The 21,876-nt window shown below is 44.1% G+C and overlaps 1 protein-coding gene across 5 annotated transcripts in view; it reads right to left on the reverse strand.

Moving 5' to 3' along the window:
* LOC137437568 (zinc finger protein 800) overlaps positions 1 to 21,876 on the reverse strand; it is a 155,725-nt gene that overhangs the window by 128,776 nt on the left and 5,073 nt on the right. For 2 of the 5 annotated variants that reach the window (XM_068131997.2, XM_068131999.2), the window contains exons 3-4: positions 6,687 to 6,786; positions 5,899 to 5,994 (exon numbers count right to left, since the gene is read on the reverse strand). The exons of 1 other annotated variant lie outside the window; for it this stretch is intronic. In XM_068131997.2, coding sequence (XP_067988098.2) covers positions 5,899 to 5,994; positions 6,687 to 6,786 — 196 coding nt within the window. The remainder of the gene's footprint in view (positions 1 to 5,898; positions 5,995 to 6,686; positions 6,787 to 21,876) is intronic. 2 more of the 5 variants (XM_068131998.2, XM_068132001.2) reach the window with 1 other exon arrangement.

Genomic DNA, 21,876 nt, shown 5'->3' on the forward strand with positions numbered 1-21,876 from the left:
TCGTCACACACACAACCTGTCCACCAAGATTCATCCAAATCCGTCCACAACTTTTTGAGATATTCTGCTATGTATCGTTTTGGCCCCATCTCCCAATGGTGAAGAATCACTTATAAAATTCTACTATTTTTTTTTTGTTGTTGTTGTTTTTTTTGTTTTGTATACTGAATCGAGGCTCGTGAAAGAGCTAACATTTACTTCACAAACAAATCAACCAGACAAACAAAATATATAAAAAGAGGGAGCGGAAAACAAGATGGGGAGAGAAGGGGAAGCACACAAACACAACATTTGAGAGCAGGGAGATGTGTGGAAGGGAGAGGGCTTGGGGGGAGGAGGTGTGGGAAGGGGAGGGGGGGGGGAGGGAGAAGTATAAAACACAAGGACACCAAGGACTTCCAGGACAGAAGTTGGGATTTCAAAAAAGTGGAATTGGGGTGAAATTAGCGGGGGTAGAAAAGATCAAGGTTTTGGATGGGGGAAGATAAGAGATGGTGGTGAACAGCTGTTTTAAAGACCTGGAGGGTGGAGTGGGATTGAAGAGAGTGAGGGAGCTTGTTCCAGAGGTGGGAGAAAAGAGGAATGAAGGAGTGAAGGTGAGCAGAGAGTCTTGATTTTGGCAGTTTGACCATAAGAGGGTTGCAGGCAGATCTTGCGCGACCTGTAGGAATATTTGCGGGACAGAGCCCAGAGAGAGCTGGGGGGGGCAAGGCCAGAGAGGAGTCGGTAGAAGACGGAAAGACCACCAACCTGCCTGCGGTGAGTGAGTGAGAGGCCCTTGGAGTTAGCTTCATCGCGGGAGATTCCAATGATTCTGAATGCTTTGGTTTCAACAGCGTGAAGACGAGCTAGGTGTGAGGCAGGAGCACCAGCCCAGAGGGGAGAGCAGTATTCCATTGAGCTGCGAATGAAAGCCTTGTATGTGGTGAGGAGCTCAGGTGTGCCAAGGACGGACTTCGCACGACGGAGGATGCCCAGTCGGCGACTGGCTTTGGAGGCCAGATTTGAAATGTGGTTTTCCCAGGAAAGATCATGGCAGATAGTGAGACCCAAAAGCTTGAGTGACAGAACTTCTTGGAGAGGATTATTCAGAAAGTGGATGGGAGGGTTGTCCAGTCGGTCTTTTCAGAGAAACATCGTAAGAGTGTGAGATTTGTCAGGATTGAAAGACATGTTCCACTTGTTTGCCCAGTCTGTGATTTTGTCCAGGTCTGCAGAGAGTGAGGAGGCTGCAGACTGCTGATCTGAGGGATGAAGAATGGAGCGACAGAGAGTAGAGTCATCAGCAAAGAGATACAGAGGATTTTCAAGAGAGTCAGAGAGATCATTGATGAAGACCAGAAAAACCACAGGGCCCAGAACACTGCCTTGTGGAACTCCAGCCTGAACAGGAAGAGGAGATGAGAGAAACCCATTCAGGGCCACACGTTGACTACGACGAGAGAGGAAGTCCGCCAGCCATGCGTGGAGATTTCCATGGATACCAAAAGAGGAGAGTTTGGTGAGCAGAGCGGGGTGCCAGACCGTATCGAAGGCACGTGATATGTCAAGGGAAACTGCTCTAATTTCCTGTTTGGCATTGAGGACCTCCATCCATTGTTGAGAAAGCAGAAGCAGCATGTCCAGAGTAGAGTGTCCAGGTCTGAAACCAAATTGATGATCAGAGATCAAGCCATTGGAGAAGAGGAAAGATTTCATATCTGAAGCAATGATGGATTCCATGACTTTGCTGATAATTGGGAGAAGGCTGATTGGTCTGTAGTTGCTGGGATCTGTTTTTGCACCTTTTTTGTGCAAAGCGGTGATGTTGGCAGATTTCCAAGCAGATGGAAGATGACCTTGAGCAAAAGAGAGGGTGAAGAGAACAGAGAGAGGGAGTGAAAGAGCGGAAGAACAGGATTTTAGGACCCGTGGGCTGATGTCGTCAGGTCCAGTTGCAGAATCCGAGTCGAGGGTTGACAGAAACTTTTCCACCTTGTCAGGAGGAAAGGACACAGAGTCCAGGAGCAGCTGGGTACGACTGGGTACGGTGTGTACAGAGAGAGATGGGTTTGGGACACAAGATGTAGAGGCAAACACAGAGTTGAGGCATTCAGCTTTTTCACGTGCGGAGTCAGCCATGTGGCCATTTGAGGTGAGGGAGGGGATGGAGGGGGAAGAAACACCAGAAACAGATTTGACCAGACGCCACCAGGATTTGGAAGAGGGAGACAGATAAGAGAGTTCGGTCCTGAGAACGGAGAGATATTGTTTCCTGGCTCTCCTGAGGGTGGACACACACTTGTTTCGGGCTTTGTGAAAGGAAATGAGATTTCCTTCCGTTGGATTTGCTTTCCAGGAGACGAAAGCAAGTTGTTTCTGGGCAATAGCCTCACCACAAGATTCCGTGTACCATGGACGGGAGGAAGGGTATGACAACAGAAGACGAGATGGGATAAATCTGTGCATGAGAGAGAGCAGTTTGCTTTGGAAGAATTCCCAGGAAGAATTTATGTCAGAGGCAGTAGAGATGGGAGACCAGTCCAGATGATTGATGGCTGCATGAAGACCGTGCCAGTAGGCCTGAGTGAAATGCCAGACTTGTCGACGCTGAGGAGGCTCTCTGAGAATGGTCAGAGAGATGTCCACTTTAACAAGCACATGATCAGAAGAGCCGATTGGAGCAGAAGAAGAGCAGCAGACATTTTCAGGGAAGTTAGTCATAACCAAGTCCAGAAGAGAAGATGCTCCGTTGACTGAAATCTGGATCGGGAAATTGACAGATTGTGTCAGTCCCAGTGAGTCACAGAAGTCCTTTGCTGAAGAGCCATGGCTGGTGAGAGTGGTACCCACACCCAGCCAACTGGCATGGTGACAGTTGAAATCACCACATATGAGGAAGAGAGAGTTGGGATGGGTAGATAGAAGTTGGTCCATATTCTCAGACAGCGAGATGTAGATGGAGTCATCACTGTTTGGTGGACGGTACAACACACATATGAACAAAAGGTGGGAGCGAAGGGGAAGCCGTAGCCAAAGGTATTCCTGGGGGTGAGGTGGAGAGAGGGCAGTGCAGGGCGAGTGAGGAAGAGAGTTTTTTTATAAAGATAGCAACCCCACCTCCAGGACGAGGCTCAGGTCTATCATACCGGAGGAGGGAGTATCTTGGGAGAGATACCAAGGAATCAGAGACATCATGAAGGAGGAAAGTTTCTGTTAAGCAGATCACGTCTGGTTTGTCAGAAGCAACCTGTATGGAGAGATCAGACAAGTTTGAGCGAAGGCCCCGGATGTTTGAGGTCCATACTGTTAAGGAAGAGGAAGGGGGAGCATCGGATACAGAACAGGGGGGGGGGGGGGGAGCGGTAGGGTAAGATGTGGAAGAGGAGGAAGAGGTAGGGAGAGCTGTTGAAGGTGTGTCGGAGATTACAGAATAGCTTGGAGAAAGGGAAGAATGGGGCGGACAAAAGGTTTGATGGTGATTGGGAGAGGCGGAGTTAGGTGTTATTTGACGAGGAGAAGAGCGAGGCAGAAGGTTGAGGGAGATGAAGGTGAAAGTTGGAAGGGGGAAGAAGCGGGGAGGATGCTTTGAGGAGGAGGGGTGAGAGGGGAGTCTAGGAGGGGAGGAGTGAGGGAGAGTCTCGGAGGGGAGGGGTGTGTGGGGAGATTTGAAAGGAATGGGTGATTGGGAAGATTTGGAGGGGAGGGGCAAGGGGGAAGATTTGAAAGAGATGGATGATGGGGATGATTTGGAGGGGAGGGGCAAGGGGGTAGATTTAGAGGGGAGGGGTGATGGGAAATGGGATTTTGGGGTGATGGGATTTTGAAAAGTGTACGATTAATGGGAAACGAACATTTATTGCAAAATGAGTTTCTTAAGACATTCGAGTCAAAAATACGTTTGAGGACGCTGGAGGGAGGATGGAGTGCTGGAGAGTTTAGGGAATGAATGAAAGATGCACTATAAGAGATGGAATTTTTTTTTGGAATGAATAGATTTGGTGAGCAAGTCGAAAGCATCCTTTTATAGAAGAAGAAGAAAAAGGTGTTATAGAATATGACAGAATACAGGTCTTCAGGGGACAGATGAGACATTTTTTAACAACGTGATCACGTGATCACAAACAACGTGGTCGAAGAACGAACGAACAAATAAGAACGAATAAACGAATAAGAACAGAAGGAAATGTTTAAACCTATCAGACCTATCAGGTCACGAATCCGTATCTTCACCAAAATCTAATCACTTCGTCCTTGTCATATACACTACCTCTCTGCCAAATTTCGTCTGAATCCGTCCACAACTTTTTGAGATATCTTGTTCACAAACAAACAAACAGGGGTGAAAACATAACCTCCATCCACCTTTGGTGGCGGAGGTAATTAAGTTGTTCCTCGGGCATCAACTGACATTTGTAGACAGACAGATTCTACATGACATGACATACTGACGTCTACATGACATACTGACAGACAAAGTGAACCAATTGTTCAACCCCACTTCATGGGCTGAATTTCGCTTCATGCACGTGGGGTAAAAGTATATCTCCCCTACCTGTAGGAGTGGTAACATAAAATGAGGAAAGAGGTATAATAAAATTATAAAAAGAATGAGGAAAAATAATGATGGAGGTATAATAAAACATAAAATGAATAAAATATAAATGAAATACATAAAATGAGGAAAGAGGTAAACTAAAATAAAATGAGGAAAGAGGAATGTTTAAGGATAAAGGACCCCCCTCCCCCCCACCCCCTCCCCCTCCCCCTCCCATGGAAAAGACAGAGAGAGAGAGAGCAAGAGAGAGAGAGAGAGAGAGAGAGAGAGAGAGAGAGAGAGGGAGAGAGAGAGAGACAGACATAGACCGAGAGAGAGAGACAGAGAGGGAAAGAGAGGTAGAGAGAGAGGTAGAGAGAGAGGTAGAGGTAGAGGTAGAGGTAGAGAGAGAGAGAGAGAGAGAGAGAGAGAGAGAGAGAGAGAGAGAGAGAGAGAGAGAGAGCGAGAGAGAGAGAGAGAGACAAAGACAGAGAGAGAGAGAGAGACAAAGACAGAGAGAGAGAGAGAGACAAAGACAGAGACAGAGAGAGAGAGAGAGAGACATACATATACAGAGAGAGAGAGAGAGAAAGACAGAGAGTGGGACAGACAGAAAGAGGAAAACTAGAGCATTAAAAATGGTTGGAAACGTTCATTGTGCCGTCTCCTCTCGATCCGCTAATCAGTTAATCAGTATGTTGTCCTGAAAGAATAAACTAAGGTTCAATTTAAAAAAGAAAAACCCATTAAGGTAGCGTAAATTTATAGAAACAAAACTGTGTGGGTGATGATGCAGAAATATCAGACTAACACGATAGCAGACCTCATAAATACTTATCTCCTATATAATGTAGAAAGGGCCTTGTATGACCTGAAGCACATTTGCCCAAAAAGTCTAAGGCTACCATTCGAATCCGTAGGGCCATCGGTTCAAAGTACCCAGAATTAAGAAAACTTTGAGCCAGCTGCAAAAAGAACGAAGTGCAGAAAGTTTGTTCTCCGCCGAAAGGCGGTCTAAATTATGCAAGACAATTGCCTTTGTGTTATAAGCTGGAGAACGAACTGATTTTTCATGTTCCGATCCCAGCTGCTCCTATTAGGTTTTGTTTGACTACCAAGGTCCCTTGGAAAAGGTCACAAAAAGGCAGCTGCCCGGCCATTCCAAAACAAAACAATATCTTTCTAACCACAAAAAACCATGTTACACCTGCAGCGTGGAACCACCATGACTTTGCAAAGTGAAAATTGCATAAAACACAACATTTTCACACGAGCACGTGCAAAGAGACGGAGGGAAAAGGGAAAGTAAATAATTATCGGACATCATGAATGAGTGAAATGAAATGAAAAGCACGGAGCTTTCGGTGCAGAGCGAGACAAACCTGAACGGAAACACTCGACGATCTGCATGATCCCGGGCTTGGACAGGGACAGCTGTTGTTGCAGCAGAGGAGGGTCTCCCGACTCGGCCTGACCACCTGGTTGGCGTAATGGGGGAATGCGGGTGGAGAAGGAGTGTATATACCTCACGTACGTCAGACCAATGAGCAAGATCCACTTAACATCGTCATCATAATGTAACAACGCATGAAACAGCAGTCTTTAGGGAACCCGCTCGTTAATCTGGTGCTTTGTTATTCCCCTGATTATTTCACGACTTCCTGGATTAAGAAGGCATGGATTTGCCAGGATTATTGAGCATTTCCCTTTGCTCACACCCTTTTACTTCCTCTGGTCCACACCATTAGCTTTGTGTAGCCATTACAGGCTAAATAAAGTAACGATTATATATTTGCTAAAAGTGCTTATGACACTGTAGCATAAGCGCTTGTTCAATTAATCACAGCAACTCACTGTTAAATACACAAACTGGTCATCCCCTTGTGCCCAACTTAGTCTGATGCTATTTTAACCTTTGCGTTTGTGGAAATACCCCCCTTCTTCCCCAACATGGGAAAGTACATTTACACTGTGGATTACTCATGTTGCACTTAAACGGAATGCAAAAGTGAGAATTCAAAGTGAAAAGCAATAACGAGTAAACATATCGCAGGCATTAGCGGAAGGAGGGCCAATGAAAAAGAACCGCCAGCACCCTGAAAGAGCTCGGCCAGACCCTTGGTTTGCTCAAACAAGGACCTTTGAGCGAAAGGGTTTGCCGGTTACGCACCGTGCTTGCAGCAGCACATGGCACAGAAACTCGTCTGACAGCTCTGCTCACGGACACTCACGCGCTTCTGAGTCTTTCCATGTGAAGGAGCCGCCACCTGCTGGAAAACATGCAGCGAGCAGCGTTCAACGGAACAGAGGACTTGGTCGTCGCAAGAAACGTTCAACATATCATTGTTAGAAACATCGTAATCAGACTTCACTGTCATTGCACACACAAAGACACCATACATTCGTCTCGCTTTATGTCTGACCATTTGAGAGATGTAGAAAACCAAATTGGAGGAAAGCGTCTACATGACGTGTCCCTTTCACGTCAGTGGAAAATAGAGAACCAAAGAATTGTACGTTTTAACAGTGACATGACAAAGCCAATCATCAAAAGTCAATGCGCAAGCAATCCCGATCAGCGGTCTACAATAATTTATTTCTGTACAAAAATGTTGTCAAATGACTGAGCATGAGATCTCATAGCTGCAATATTTAGCGATTCCAGGTGAAGACAAATTGCCTTCTCACTTATCAGGTTACACCCCGGCACTGCGTCTAAGGAGATCTTGATCGATAGTTAAATACGCATGCACGACACGTGTGCAACTTTCCACACCATTCAAAGCATTTCCACATCTCTCGAGTTATTTTTTTCAGAATGAACCACCACACAACTACGCCATTAGCAACAACGGCTACAACCGCGCTCCTTACTCCCCGGAACTTAGAACATTACACTTGCTGAAGGACGAAGTTCAGAAAATGTTCAACGCATCTACGAAACAATTCCCCAGTCTTTGAGCGAAAGGTAGAAGAGAAACCTTAACTTTGCGTCATGTGCTCTGCGAACGAGTCCAGGGGAATGCAACAGAGGTGTGTGGAAGGAAATTAAGCCCGCAATTCAGAACAAAAAGTGCACTATGGAGCATCCGAAAGCGGGTCATGGTTCCCTACGGGCCATTGTGAAAAATGACGAACCTCAAGGAGGATTTAAAAAAAAATCAAATGCAGGACAAAGACAGGGGGCTGCCCATTTACAATAATTGCAGACATTAGAAGACAATGCAGAAACATGTACATGAGATTTTCAATCCCAGAATCATAAATGCTCAGACGGTAATATAAACAGGCCGATCCAATTGAAAATTAAACTAGAGAGAAGCCAATGGTGCACCATCACAAATCTGTTTTGATCTCTGTGACCCTAAGTCCCCACCCCATGGGGCATGAACTGTGGGACAAATACAGAAAATCGTTCCATATTTCATGTGTTCCCAATTTTGATTGCATATCATGAAGAAATGTTTAAAATTGTGCCTGAAATTCCATTTTTTGGTATTTGACCTTTTGACCTCACCCAGGGGGCAGGGCCAAAAATGATACTGCTCTTGCACCTTCTTGCCATGTGGTGCTCATAACTATCAAGTTTGGTGAATTTCTGCCCAACCGTTTAGGAGATAGCGTGATGGACGGACAGACAGACAAACAAAGAGACACACATACAGACAGTGACAGACAGTCAGAGCCGATTACAATATTCCTACGTTTTTCAAAAAACATGGGGATATGTAAGGTTCACAGTAAAAACCAGGTTCACAGTAAAATGTACCAGGATTCCGACAAAGACACGTGCACAATGTCGCAAGCGATAGGTCAAAGGAGGCTGACAAAACCAATGGAGTACTGAAACCATCAATTACCCAGTTACTTTTGGAAGATAAACTCCTTGTAAAAATAAAAACGCCTGAATTGCAAGGACATTCAGCTCATGGGCCAGTCCATCCATCAATCTATCAATCCATGAGAAGTCTTGCCTCTAGAATGGCACATTGCAGGAAATGCTGAGATGTTATGTGCCCACATTTTTCCTCACAAGCGACGAAGTCAGTAATACCTGACTCAGAGACTCGGACTTGATTCAGCCACGAGTCATGTTTTTATAACTATGCACTTGAGACTTTAGCAGCCGAATACCCTGCAGGACAGGGGACTCAAACCATTGGATTCAAGTCTTAAAACTTGGATTGAATGAATCGATTTAGTCATTTTCAAATTGTTGGAATTTTAATTGTACATTGAATAACATATACTAACATATACTAACATACAGTCACGTGAAAAAGTAAGTACACCCCATGTAAAGTATTGACTTTTTCAACATATTTCAACATACAGCTATTTGATCTTCATTTCAACAATATTGATAGATAAAGGTGATATAATATAACAAATATCATGAAACATTTACATTTTGTAGTCCATTGTATAATTTAAATAAACATAAATGCAAATTTCGCATGTGGAAAAAGTAAGTACACCCCTACATTTATCACTACTTCAAATACCTAAAATTAGAATCAGGTGCACCAGCTCAGGTGCAAATGATTAGAACATCGTTAGAGAGGATCTTGGAGGAACCTGCCTTATTTAAACCTCAGACATTTAGTTTGGTTTGTTCTTTGTTGTTGAAGTGTGCGCCGTCACCATGCCGAGATCATAAGAGCTCTCTGAGGCCTTCAGAAAGAAGGTTATAGATGCCTACAAGTCTGGGAAGGGATTTAAAAAGATCTCCAAAGAATTTGAAATCAATCATTCGACTGTCCGGAAGATCATCTACAAGTGGAGAAGATTCCAAACAACTGCCAACTTGTTCAGGCCAGGCCGCCCCAGCAAGTTCAGCCCAAGATCAGACTGCAAGATGCTGCAAGAAGTCTCTAAGAACCCCAGAATGTCATCACGGGACCTACAGGTAGCTCTTGCCACTGTTGATGTCAAAGTGCACGAGTCTACCATTAGAACGGGGCTGCACAAATTTGATCTACATGGGAGGTGTGCCAGGAGGAAACCTTTGCTGTCCAGAAAGAACATCAGGGCAAGACTAAAGTTTGCCAATGAACACCTAGGCAAAAACCAGCACTTCTGGAACAATGTGCTCGGGAAAGATGAGTCAAAGGTAGAGCTATTTGGCCACAGTACCAGAAGACATGTTTGGCGAAAACCAAAGACAGCATTTGACCACAAGAACCTGATACCAACTGTAAAGCATGGTGGTGGAAATATTATGGTTTGGGGCAGCTATGCTGCATCAGGGCCTGGGCAGCTCACCATCATAGAATCCACTATGAATTCTTCATTGTACCAGAGAGTGCTTGAGGATAATGTGAGGCCATCTGTCGGAAGTTGAAGCTCAACCAAAGGTGGACCTTGCAACATGACAATGACCCTAAACATACCAGTAAATCCAGCAAGGAATGGCTGAAAATAAAGAAATGGAGGGTCCTGGAATGGCCAAGTCAAAGCACGGATCTAAATCCCATCGAGATGTTGTGGGGGGGATTTGAAACGAGCTGTGCATGCAAGAAACCCCTCAAACATCGCACAGCTGAAAGAATTCTGCATGGAGGAGTGGGCAAAAATTTCTCCCAGTCGATGTCAGAGACTGGTAGACAGTTATAAGAAAGGCCTACTTGAGGTTGTTTCTGCCAAAGGGGGCAATACCACCTATTAGAGCCAAGGGTGTACTTACTTTTTCCACATGTGAAATTTGCATTTATGTTTATTTAAATTATACAATGGACTACAAAATGTAAATGTTTCATGATATTTATTATATTATATCATCTTTATCTATCAATATTGTAAAAGGTCTATATGTTGAAATATGTTGAAAAAGTCAAAACTTTACATGGGGTGTACTTACTTTTTCACGTGACTGTATAATATATATATATATATATATAAAATTTTATATATATATATATATATATATATATATATATACACAAAGAATTAAGTTAAGCACCCCCCCCCCGTTTTTTTACAACCTCGCACATTACAAGTTTGTTGTCGTCAAAACAGTGTAATATACCCATGATATTGCTATATTTTCTGGAGAAGTGATATTATGGTCACATAAAAACATAACAATCATGCCGTTTTCAATATTTTATTCTGAATAATTTAAGGTGAAATTTTTTGGGAATTTTAGGCATATTTTCACCTCAATTTAAGTATGGAGCTATAGGTCCATCACGGACAGTGTGGATGACGTTTATGTTTTCTAACGTACAGTCATTGTTCTGAGAAGACCTCTAGCGATCTTTGCGTCAATAACGTGTGTAGGACCCACGTGATCGGATCACTGACTCAACCCTACGTCTCATAGACCCTGTAAGCCGTCGTATGCGTTGCTGTGGCAGGTTGAACCCCCTCGAGCACGTTTGGGACATGTTGGGACGACAAATTGCGAAGATGGTCCCTCCAATAGCCAATCTGGATGAATTGGAACGTGCATTACATCGGGAATGGAACAACCTGCCACAGCAACGCATACGACGGCTTACAGGGTCTATGAGACGTAGGGTTGAGTCAGTGATCCGATCACGTGGGTCCTACACACGTTATTGACGCAAAGATCGCTAGAGGTCTTCTCAGAACAATGACTGTACGTTAGAAAACATAAACGTCATCCACACTGTCCGTGATGGACCTATAGCTCCATACTTAAATTGAGGTGAAAATATGCCTAAAATTCCCAAAAAATTTCACCTTAAATTATTCAGAATAAAATATTGAAAACGGCATGATTGTTATGTTTTTATGTGACCATAATATCACTTCTCCAGAAAATATAGCAATATCATGGGTATATTACACTGTTTTGACGACAACAAACTTGTAATGTGCGAGGTTGTAAAAAAACGGGGGGGGGGGTGCTTAACTTAATTCTTTGTGTATATATATATATATATATATATATATATATACATACATATATATATACATATATATATACATATATATATACATATATATATACATATATATATATATATATATATATATATATATATATATATATATATATACATATATATATATATATATATATATATACATATATATATATATACATATATATATATTGTTGTGGATATGAGGATTGTGTTTTTTTTATTGTGTTTTTTATTACTAGGGCATGCCCGTACTATATATATATCTAAAATTATATCCCCCCCCTCTATTTACATGAAATGGTTTGGTCCAAAGCGAACGGCTTGCGAGTACGGTGACAATCCCCCCCCCCCTCTATTTACATGAAATGGTTTGGTCCAAAGCGAACGGCTTGCGGAGTTTGGTAAAGACAAATCGCAGTTACGATGAATCGCAAATTAGTTTTAATTAGTTTTAAAACATAGTTTAACGGCAACATAGTTTGCCAACGTGAAATAAATGAATACGCTCTCAAATGTGCCGTCCGAGGCAGAGTCTGTTCGCCACGTTCGGCACACGTGATAGCTCGCTGCTCTCTGATTGGTTGAATCGTTTTTTGGACATAGCTCGGTAACTACTTCTCCGATTAATATGAAACCTTGAAAAGGCACATCCTCAGGTCCCCAGCAATATACCTGGCAAGTTTAAAGTATATCGGACCCGTGGTTGTCGAGAAACAGCGGTCACAGACATACAGACATACAGAGATTACTGGAATTATAGATAGATTATTGCTTGATTCTGGACCCTCCTTACTCCAGTTATGTATAAAGGTCAAAGGGCGTCCCATAATTAGGTCATAAACAATCATGTCAGCCAATCATAGATTTCCCCCTTGTTGATAGTTATATCTTTATTATGTGTATTAGGGTAAGGCCTTGTCTTCCATTAAGATGACACTCCATTGCACCAAGTGAAATAAGATAGATTCCCTTCATTCCCCATTTCCACTCCCAAAACTTCCATTGCCAAGCCTCAATTGCCAGCTACATCCCCTCCAAGCCTCCAATGCCAACTGCACTGGGCAGTTTGCCAGGTTTGCTACAGCTGTGGGTTGCTGATTTCGCCCCAAAGCCGCCATTAAGCATGTGCTCAGCTTGGGGGAAGAAGGGCGTGCCCACCCATCGTCATCAAGGGCGGAGCCAGAGGGCCGTGCCGACCAATCAGGGCCGAGGCGAGTTGACCGATGGGCATGTCCTGAAGGCCGGCGGCTTGATCGCCTGAGGCGCTATAAAAGCGCGCGCGCAAGAAGCAAAAGTGTGGTTGGACCAGACGAGTCAGACGAGTCCTGGAGAAAGCACGTGACGTCCACGCAGCAGCAGCAGCAGCCACAGCAGCAACAGCGGCAGCTTCAACAGCACCAACAGCGGCGGCTTCAGCAGCAGCCACAGCAGCTTCAGACACAGCAGCTTGGGGCCTTGACGGCAGTTTTGAGCGGGGCCGCGAAGGAACGGCGGCTGCCAAACGCGCCGATCGTGCTGCAGTATCCGTGGACCTTCCTCTCCCTCCAGCCATCCACCTCCGGCCAGTCCTATCATCATTCCCCGCGTGAGTCTGTCCTTGTTTGTTCTGTCCCTGGGTTAATTAAGACTGTAGGTAAGCTAGCGTTGCCCTGTGTCTCTAATATCTTCTGTACATTATTTTATTATCTTTCCTTCTCCTTGGTTACTTTGAGCGTGTATATAGTAGGAATAAATTTAGTAGTATTTCCAACCTTTATGTCTTCTTCTTCTTCTTCACATCCGTGTCGCCTTTGTCTTTTCCCTATTGAATACCTGTGGCGCGATCCGGCCAACGTTCGGGAATCGGGTTAGTCGGGGTAACTGTTAGGGCCGCGGGGCCATCTGCTCGGCAAACCAACATCTTATCCGCGGTCCGTAACAATATATTGAAACGCAAAAGAAACTTACCACCTTTGAAACCTTTAAATATCAACAATAACACTGCGTGTAGTAAATGTGTGAACTTATTTGTGGACAATAGTGTCCTCACTGTCAGACAAAACGGTCACGGATGGTCACTTGAACCTTCAATGGTCACTTCATAGCACAGCTGTTGAACAGCCGTTTTGACTGTCAGTGATTAGCCAAGGGGTACGGGATGATTTTAATGAGCTGCACGTGATGTCTCGATATTGGCTTTAAAAAGGCCAGTGCAAAATGGGCATTTTGACCGAAAAATTTGACCATTTTGACTAACTTCAAAAAGACCGAAAACGCAAAAGAAACTTATCACTTGTTTGAAATGTAATAAAATTGTAACAGTTCAAAATAAAACAAACCAACAATTGCTAATTGAAACATTGGCATTTTATTGATGACATGTCAAGTTTTTGACCAAGATACACCATCTCATCAGTTTGTTCTACAGTATAGAACAGCACAGGGTGCAATGTCAGTCCCCTTTCAATAGCATGTGTGGCCACCATTGTTTTGGATACAGGCAGTGCATCGTCGGCGTATACTGCCTACCAGTCTTTGGATGGATTGCTGCTGGATTCTGTCCCACTCAGTCCTCAATGTCTGAAGCAGCTCTGCCCGTGTCCTGGCCCTGCCAACTACGCGTCTCCCAAGCTCATCCCACAGGTGCTCTATGGGATTCAGGTCAGGGGAGAGCGCAGGCCACTGCATGGTGTTGATGTTCTCGCCTTGGAGAAATGCAGTGGTAAAGCGAGCAGCATGGGGACGAGCATTATCATGCTGAAAGGTTCTCAGTTCTGGGTGGTCTAGCAGGAATGGCAGCAGATGAGGTCGCAGGATGTTATCCACATACCACTGGGCGTTAAGATTCCCATCCACAACCACCAGTGGCGTCCTGTACCGGCCTGATATGGCGGCCCACACCATCACACTTGGGCCACCCCACCTGTTGGCTTGACGCACGCAACAATCGGCATATCGCTCGCCAGTTCTTCTCCAGACACGCTCACGGCTCACGCCCATCAGGACTGTCCACACAGAACCTTGACTCATCGCTGAAAGCGACCTCGTTCCACTGCGCCAAGGTCCACCGCTGATGCTGCTGGCACCATCTCTGTCGGTTGCGGCAATGGGCAGCCGTCATCACGGGGCCTCTGTATGGTCTTCTGGCAGTCAGACCATAGTCATGCAGTCGTCTTCGTGCAGTATCATTGGAGATCCGTGGGTTTGCACGCCCCGGAGTTTCTGCCGCAGTGCGGGATTCTGGATGGAATCGATCCCGCAGGTGACTTCGGACCATCTGCCTGTCCTGCCTTGCAGTGGTGACTCTTGGCCTCCCTGATCGAGGTCTGTCATCTGCAGAGTTGTGGAGGGTGTCTCTGACCACCAGGGCCGATATCATCTGGTGTGAACAGCCAAGGCGACGTGCCACCTCACGGTAGCTCAGTCCGCCTTGCAGCATGCCCAGGGCACGCTGCCGTTGATCCCTTGACAATCGTGGCATGTTGATTGAAATGCCCATTTTGCACTGGCCTTTTTAAAGCCAATATCAAGACATCACGTGCAGCTCATTAAAATCATCCCGTACCCCTTGGCTAATCACTGACAGTCAAAACGGCTGTTCAACAGCTGTGCTATGAAGTGACCATTGAAGGTTCAAGTGACCATCCGTGACCGTTTTGTCTGACAGTGAGGACACTATTGTCCACAAATAAGTTCACACATTTACTACACGCAGTGTTATTGTTGATATTTAAAGGTTTCAAAGGTGGTAAGTTTCTTTTGCGTTTCAGTATATATAACATATGCATATTACATATACATAACTAGAACAGCACTCATATAATAGCACATGGTCTCGCCTCGCGTGCTAATTCTGAACAAAAATACCATCGTTACTTGAGCACGCTACTATTATGGCCCATATACCACATCCCTATTATGTCACCAGTTTTGTAGCATGGGTAATGTCCATCATATATTTAATTCTTCCCTCACATCAGGTCATAGATCATATATGAAGTTTCAGATTTTTCAGATAAAGATTTAAATTCAACAAATTATGGCTGGAATACCACTTAACTGATGATGTCATTGTTATATAGACCTATACCTAAATGTGTGTCTCTGTGTCTCTCTGTCTCTCTCTCTCTCTCTCTGTCCCTCTCTCTCTGTCTCTCTCTCTTATATGCACAGCCACATCTTTTAAGTTACAAACTCCAAACTCAGGGTACAAATACAAATACGAGTACATACAACTTTTGTGTGTGGGGTAACATAGGCTATGTGGGTGCGGACTAGAGCAAAGGTGTGGAGGGCCAGGAAGGCGTAAATTCTCTATGTAAATGTGTACGGTGTCGTGCCAGATGGTGGTGGTGACAGAGGATATTACAATTTCCTTTTCACGGCGTAGCCCATGGGGCAAAGCCATCGAGAACAGCGTTTGTCTGTCTGTATGTATGTCCCCACAAACGTACACCAATCACAGCTGAGGATCAGGTCACATGACAGGGGGACAGTGTTTAGAAACAATTACAGTAACATATTTTATGAAAAGGAAATAAAATAACCTTCTGTGGAATGTTTTGGGGTCCCAGCAGGTGTCGAAAGGTAGGTAGGAAGTTTCAGAAATTCCTCAATACCATTATGATTTTGAAATGCAATCGACCTTGCTCCCGAATCCAGAAGTGAACACATGACAATGATTCGCTGGTTTGATAAATATCTCAATACAATCGTGATTTTACATTATATTTTGATATATATATTATATATAAATATTATACTATTAATTTGTCATTGAAATGATGAATTATGCTGTTTGAAATGAAAATACAGAGATATTGAGTTTAAAGCAGATGAGGAAATGACATTAGGGTTTCCATCTGTGACATTGGCGGATTCCCCATTTGCAGTTTCGCCATTGACTGGACATAGCAACATTCAGACTGGGTACGTTTTTTGTGCAGGTCCTTCACGAACCTGCTGTCAATGCCTGACATTCAACTGAAGGTGGAACAGGATTGCGGAATTTATTGGTTCATCATTTGCCATTCGCCATTTTTTCTTTTTACCCAACTCATTCACGAACCAGAGGTCTATGCCTGAAGCCAAAAAAAATAACACTGACATTATTTGCTAACTGATAACTGGTATCCCCACCCAGGTCATACTATGCTCAGCTAAAGTATCAAACAAGCCCAGTTACGCCGTTGTTAGACAATCTGACTTGTTTACCTGGGCAACGCTGAGGTTAAAGCACTCTTCACACAGGTAAATTTGTCCTCCTTCCCTTCTCCCTCCCCTACCCCCCCTAAAACGGAGGGGCCTGTCAAAGCTCCCCTCAAAAGATGTATGCATATATGTATATATATCTGTGCAGTGTCTGTCTTGTGTTGTGTTGTGTTGTCTTGTCTCGTCACTGAACTACTTTCTCAAACTTTTGTGAAATCGTACCAAACTTCTGGTATGCACATATCTCTCCCGTCGGTATGTCCTAAGGGTATTTTTTTGGAAAATTCTTCCAATTTTTTTTTGGGGGGGAATTGTTTGGGGGTTTTTTTTTTTCATCTTCAGTTTTCAACTTCAATTGTTTATAAAATGTGATATCACGTATATTACAAATACATTTGTGCAAAATAATTGTTTGAATTATGATTGGTTTAAACCATGACAAAACGGCAAATCGGGTACAGTCATCTATATATATATATATCTGTGCAGTGTCTGTCCTGTGTTGTCCTGTGTTGTCTTGTCACTGAACTACTTCCTCAAACTTTTGTGAAATCATTCCAAACTTCTGGTATGCACCTACCTCTCCTGTCGGTATGTCCTAAGTGTATTGTTATTGAAAAATTTCCCAATTATTAATTTTTGGGGGGGGGGGAATTTTTTTTTTCAACTTCAATTGTTTATAAAATGTAATATCACGTATATTACAAATACATTTGTGCATTATGATTGTTTGAATTATGATTGGTGTAAACCATGACAAAACAGCAAATCAGGTACAGTCATTTGTCTATATATCGACATAACTGGGCAGTGTCTGTTGTCACTGAACTACAACCTGAAACTTTTGTTTCCGTGGTTGTGAAGTGTTTTTCATAATGTGGAGGTGGTTTTGAATCACGTGGTGGTGAGGTATTTTGAATTATGTGGTGGTGAGGTGTTTTTAAATGACGTGGTGGTGAATATATATGAATGATCGTTTTAAGGCCATTTTCCCCGCTAGAGCGGGGGTTAGCCTTGCGGGCCCCATGACAATCATGGTTCCCTGTTTTGAGGCAATGTTTTTATGGCCGGATGCCCTTCCTGACACCAACCCTTGGTCACGCTCTTACGATGAGCAGGGATACGGTGTATCTATTCTAAACCGGGGTACACACCGGGATCATTCATCCCAGCAAGCTGGTACTCAATTTGCCGACCTCGGAAGGATGACAGGCTGAGTCAACCCCCCTGGCGTTAATTCAGCGATCGACCGGGATTCGAACCAAGGATCATCGGATCCCAAGCCAACACCCTAACCGCTAAGCCAACACCAGGCTGAGGTATTTTTAAATCACGTGGTGGTGAGGTGTTTTGAATTACGTGATGGTGAGGTGTTTTGAATTACTTGGTGGTGAGGTGTTTTGAATTACTTGGTGGTGAGGTGTTTTGAATTACTTGGTGGTGAGGTGTTATTAATTATGTGGTGGTGAGGTGTTTTGAATTAGTTGGTGGTGAGGTATTTATAATTACGTGATGGTGAGGTGTTTCTAATTATGTGGTGGTGAGGTGTTTTTTATTCGTTGGTGATGAGGTGTTTTGAATTAGTTGGTGATGAGGTGTTTTGAATTACTTGGTGGTGAGGTTTTTTAAATTACGTGGTGGTGAGGTTTTTTTAATTACGTGGTGGTGAGGTGTTTTTAATTTCGTGGTGGTGAGGTGTTTTTATTACGTGTTTTATGGCTGTGTGGTGTTATTAATTTCGAGGTGGTGAGGTGTTTTTAATTTAGTGGTGGTGAGGAGTTTTATTACGTGTTTTATGGGTTTTTTTTTTTTTTTTTAATACTAAATCGAGGCTCGTGAAAGAGCTAACATTTATTTCACAAACAAATCAACCAGACAAACAAAATATAAAAAAGAGGGAGCGGAAGACAAGATGGGGAGAGGAGGGGAAGCATACAAACATAACATTTGAGAGCAGGGAGATGTGTGGGAGGGAGAGGGCTTGGGGGGAGGAGGCGTGGGAAGGGGGGGGGGGGGGTGGGAGAAGTATAAAACACAAGAACACCAAGGACTTCCAGGACAGAAGTTGGTATTTTAGAAAGGTGGATTTGGGGTGAAATTAGCGGGGGTAGAAAAGATCATGGTTTTGGATGGGGGAAGATAAGAGATGGTGGTGAACAGCTGTTTTAAAGACCTGGAGGGTGGAGTGGGATTGAAGAGAGTGAGGGAGTTTGTTCCAGAGGCGGGAGAAAAGAGGAATGAAGGAGTGAAGGTGAGCAGAGAGTCTTGATTTTGGCAGTTTAACCATAAGAGGGTTGCAGGCAGATCTTGTGCGACCTGCAGGAATATTTGGGGGACAGAGCCCAGAGAAAGCTGGGGGGGCAAGGCCAGAGAGGAGTCGGTAGAAGACGGAAAGACCACCCACCTGCCTGCGGTGAGTGAGTGAAAGGCCCTTGGAGTTAGCTTCATCGCGGGAGATTCCAATGATTCTGAACGCTTTGGTTTCAACAGCGTGAAGCCGAGCTAGGTGTGAGGCAGGAGCACCAGCCCAGAGGGGAGAGCAGTATTCCATTGAGCTGCGGATGAAAGCCTTGGATGTGGTGAGGAGCTCAGGTGTGCCAAGGAAGGACTTCGCACGACAGAGGATGACCATCCGCGACTGGCTTTGGAGGCCAGATTTGAAATGTGGTTTTCCCAGGAAAGATCATGGCAGATAGTGAGACCCAAAAGCTTGAGTGACAGAACTTCTTGGAGAGGACGATTCAGAAAGTGGATGGGAGGGTTGTCCAGTCGGTCTTTGCGGAGAGACATCGTAAGAGTGTGAGATTTGTCAGGATTGAAAGACATGTTCCACTTGTTTGCCCAGTCTGTGATTTTGTCCAGGTCTGCAGAGAGTGAGGAGGCTGCAGACTGCCGATCTGAGGGATGACGAATGGAGCGACAGAGAGTAGAATCATCAGCAAAGAGATAGAGAGGATTTTCAAGAGAGTCAGAGAGATCATTGATGAAGACCAGAAAAAGCACAGGGCCCAGAACACTGCCTTGGGGAACTCCAGCCTGAACAGTAAGAGGAGATGAGAGAAACCCATTCAGGGCCACACGTTGACTACGACTAGAGAGGAAGTCCGCCAGCCATGCGTGGAGATTTCCATGGATACCAAAGGAGGAGAGTTTGGTGAGCAGAGAGGGGTGCCAGACCGTATCGAAGGCACGTGATATGTCAAGGGAGACAGCTCTAATTTCCTGTTTGGCATTGAGGACCTCCATCCATTGTTGAGAAAGCAGAAGCAGCATGTCCAGAGTAGAGTGACCAGGTCTGAAACCAAATTGATGATCAGAGATCAAGCCATTGGAGAAGAGGAAAGATTTCATATCTGAAGCAATGATGGATTCCATGACTTTGCTGATAATTGGGAGAAGGCTGATTGGTCTGTAGTTGCTAGGATCTGTTTTTGCACCTTTTTTGTGCAAAGCGGTGATGTTGGCTGATTTCCAAGCAGATGGGAAGGTGTTTTTAATTTAATGGCTGTGAGGTGTTTTTAATTTCGTGGTGGTGAGGTGTTTTAAATTATGTGTGGATGAGTGTAATCGTCCCAAACTTCCAGTCTGCACCTACCCCTCCCCTATGTATGTGCTGAGGGGTTCTTTCTTGAAAAAAAAAAACATTCAACCTAAATCTTCAACCTAAATTGCTTATAAAAATGTAATATCACAAACACAACAAATACATTTGTGCAAAATAATTGTTTGTATTATGATCGGTGTAAATCATGACAACACAGCAACTCAGGTACAGTCATTATCCTCAGCTAAAATAAGCCCGTTCCTCAGTTACGACGCTTGCGAGCCGAGCTAGTATATATATATATATATATATATATATATATACACATACATACATACATACATACATATATATATTGTTATGGATTTGTCAGTTCCGTTGTTGTGGTTTTCATCCACTGTCAACATTTTTGATTCCATGTACTATTAATTATTGTTGTCGTTTGCAGGAAATAGATATTGCTATTTTCAAAAGGTAAAAAATTAATGTTGTAAATGAAGCCGGAACCAGACGATGACGAAGAGGAAGAGAAGAAAAAGAAGGCGGAGCGAGTGAGTTCGACAAGAGAGCGGAGCTGCTTCGAGTTCTGGAGCAAACGCTGGTGAACGGGAGTCATTAGCGAACTTTCGGGTTTTTTCGGGGAAGGGATTCCTGCGACAGAGTTGTTATCGCTGTGACAGATCAACCTGCGTGTCAGGTTTTGCGGTGGATTCCGAAGAGAATCATCGTTGGGCCGTTACGTCTCGAGTACGGGCCGTCGGCCATTTTGACTCGCGCGCTTTGCGCGGGTTTCTTTGGTTTCTTTGCTTCGGTTTCTTTGCTTCGCTTCAGCTGTTTTCACCGCATTCAGACGTTTATCTGGTGTGGGTGTGTGTAACATGGATTTTGAAGGTTAATTTGCGGTTCACCGACTGTGAGCCGTGAAACGTCCATACCCGAGGGTGTGATTTCCCAGTCGCCTGGAGGGCGCCTTTGGATTTCCCAGTCGCCTTGAGGGCGCCTTTGCGCAGCTTTAGCCGCGTGACTGTGACTGTCAACCCAACGGGTTTCTGGTCTCGATACGACATCGTACGGACGATCGCTGGAGCGGATCGACTTTGGCTTGAAGCCGGAATCAACTTTGGCTTGAAGCCGGGAATAGAGACATTGGGAATCTTCTTCTTTTGCTCACTTGGAGCACAGTGAGTTATATTGTACGAACCTGATGGTACCATCATAGGAATGATATACTATTTGTTGTACAATTGATTACTATTGTTTTTGTGTTGATATTCTTGTATGACCTTAATACAATATTTGTTTGTTGGTAACAATTGGTGTGGTTTCACCATTGATCTTTGACACAGAATAACACATTTTTCTGCCGTGACTCCTCTCGGGGCTCGGAGGTACACCGTGACCAGGGGGTTGGGGAGGAGCACGTAACAATATACATGTATACATATGTACATACATACATATACATATATACATATATACATACATACATATATACATACATACATATATATATATAGTATATCTCTCCCCCTCCCTCTCCCCTTCCCAACACCCCCTCCATCCACTTTCCCTTCTCTCTCCCCTCATCCTCCTCTCTCTCTTCTCTCTCTCCTCCCCAAGCAACACCAGGTACTTCAGCTAGTCACCCGATATACCCCATGGCAAGTTGCTGACATATGCCAGGTTTCAATTTTTTTCCCATTGAGTGGTTACGGAGAAAATAATGTCCA

This window comes from Myxine glutinosa, chromosome 12 (assembly GCF_964187855.1).
Source record: "Myxine glutinosa chromosome 12, kmMyxGlut1.1, whole genome shotgun sequence".
NCBI lineage: Eukaryota > Metazoa > Chordata > Myxini > Myxiniformes > Myxinidae > Myxine > Myxine glutinosa.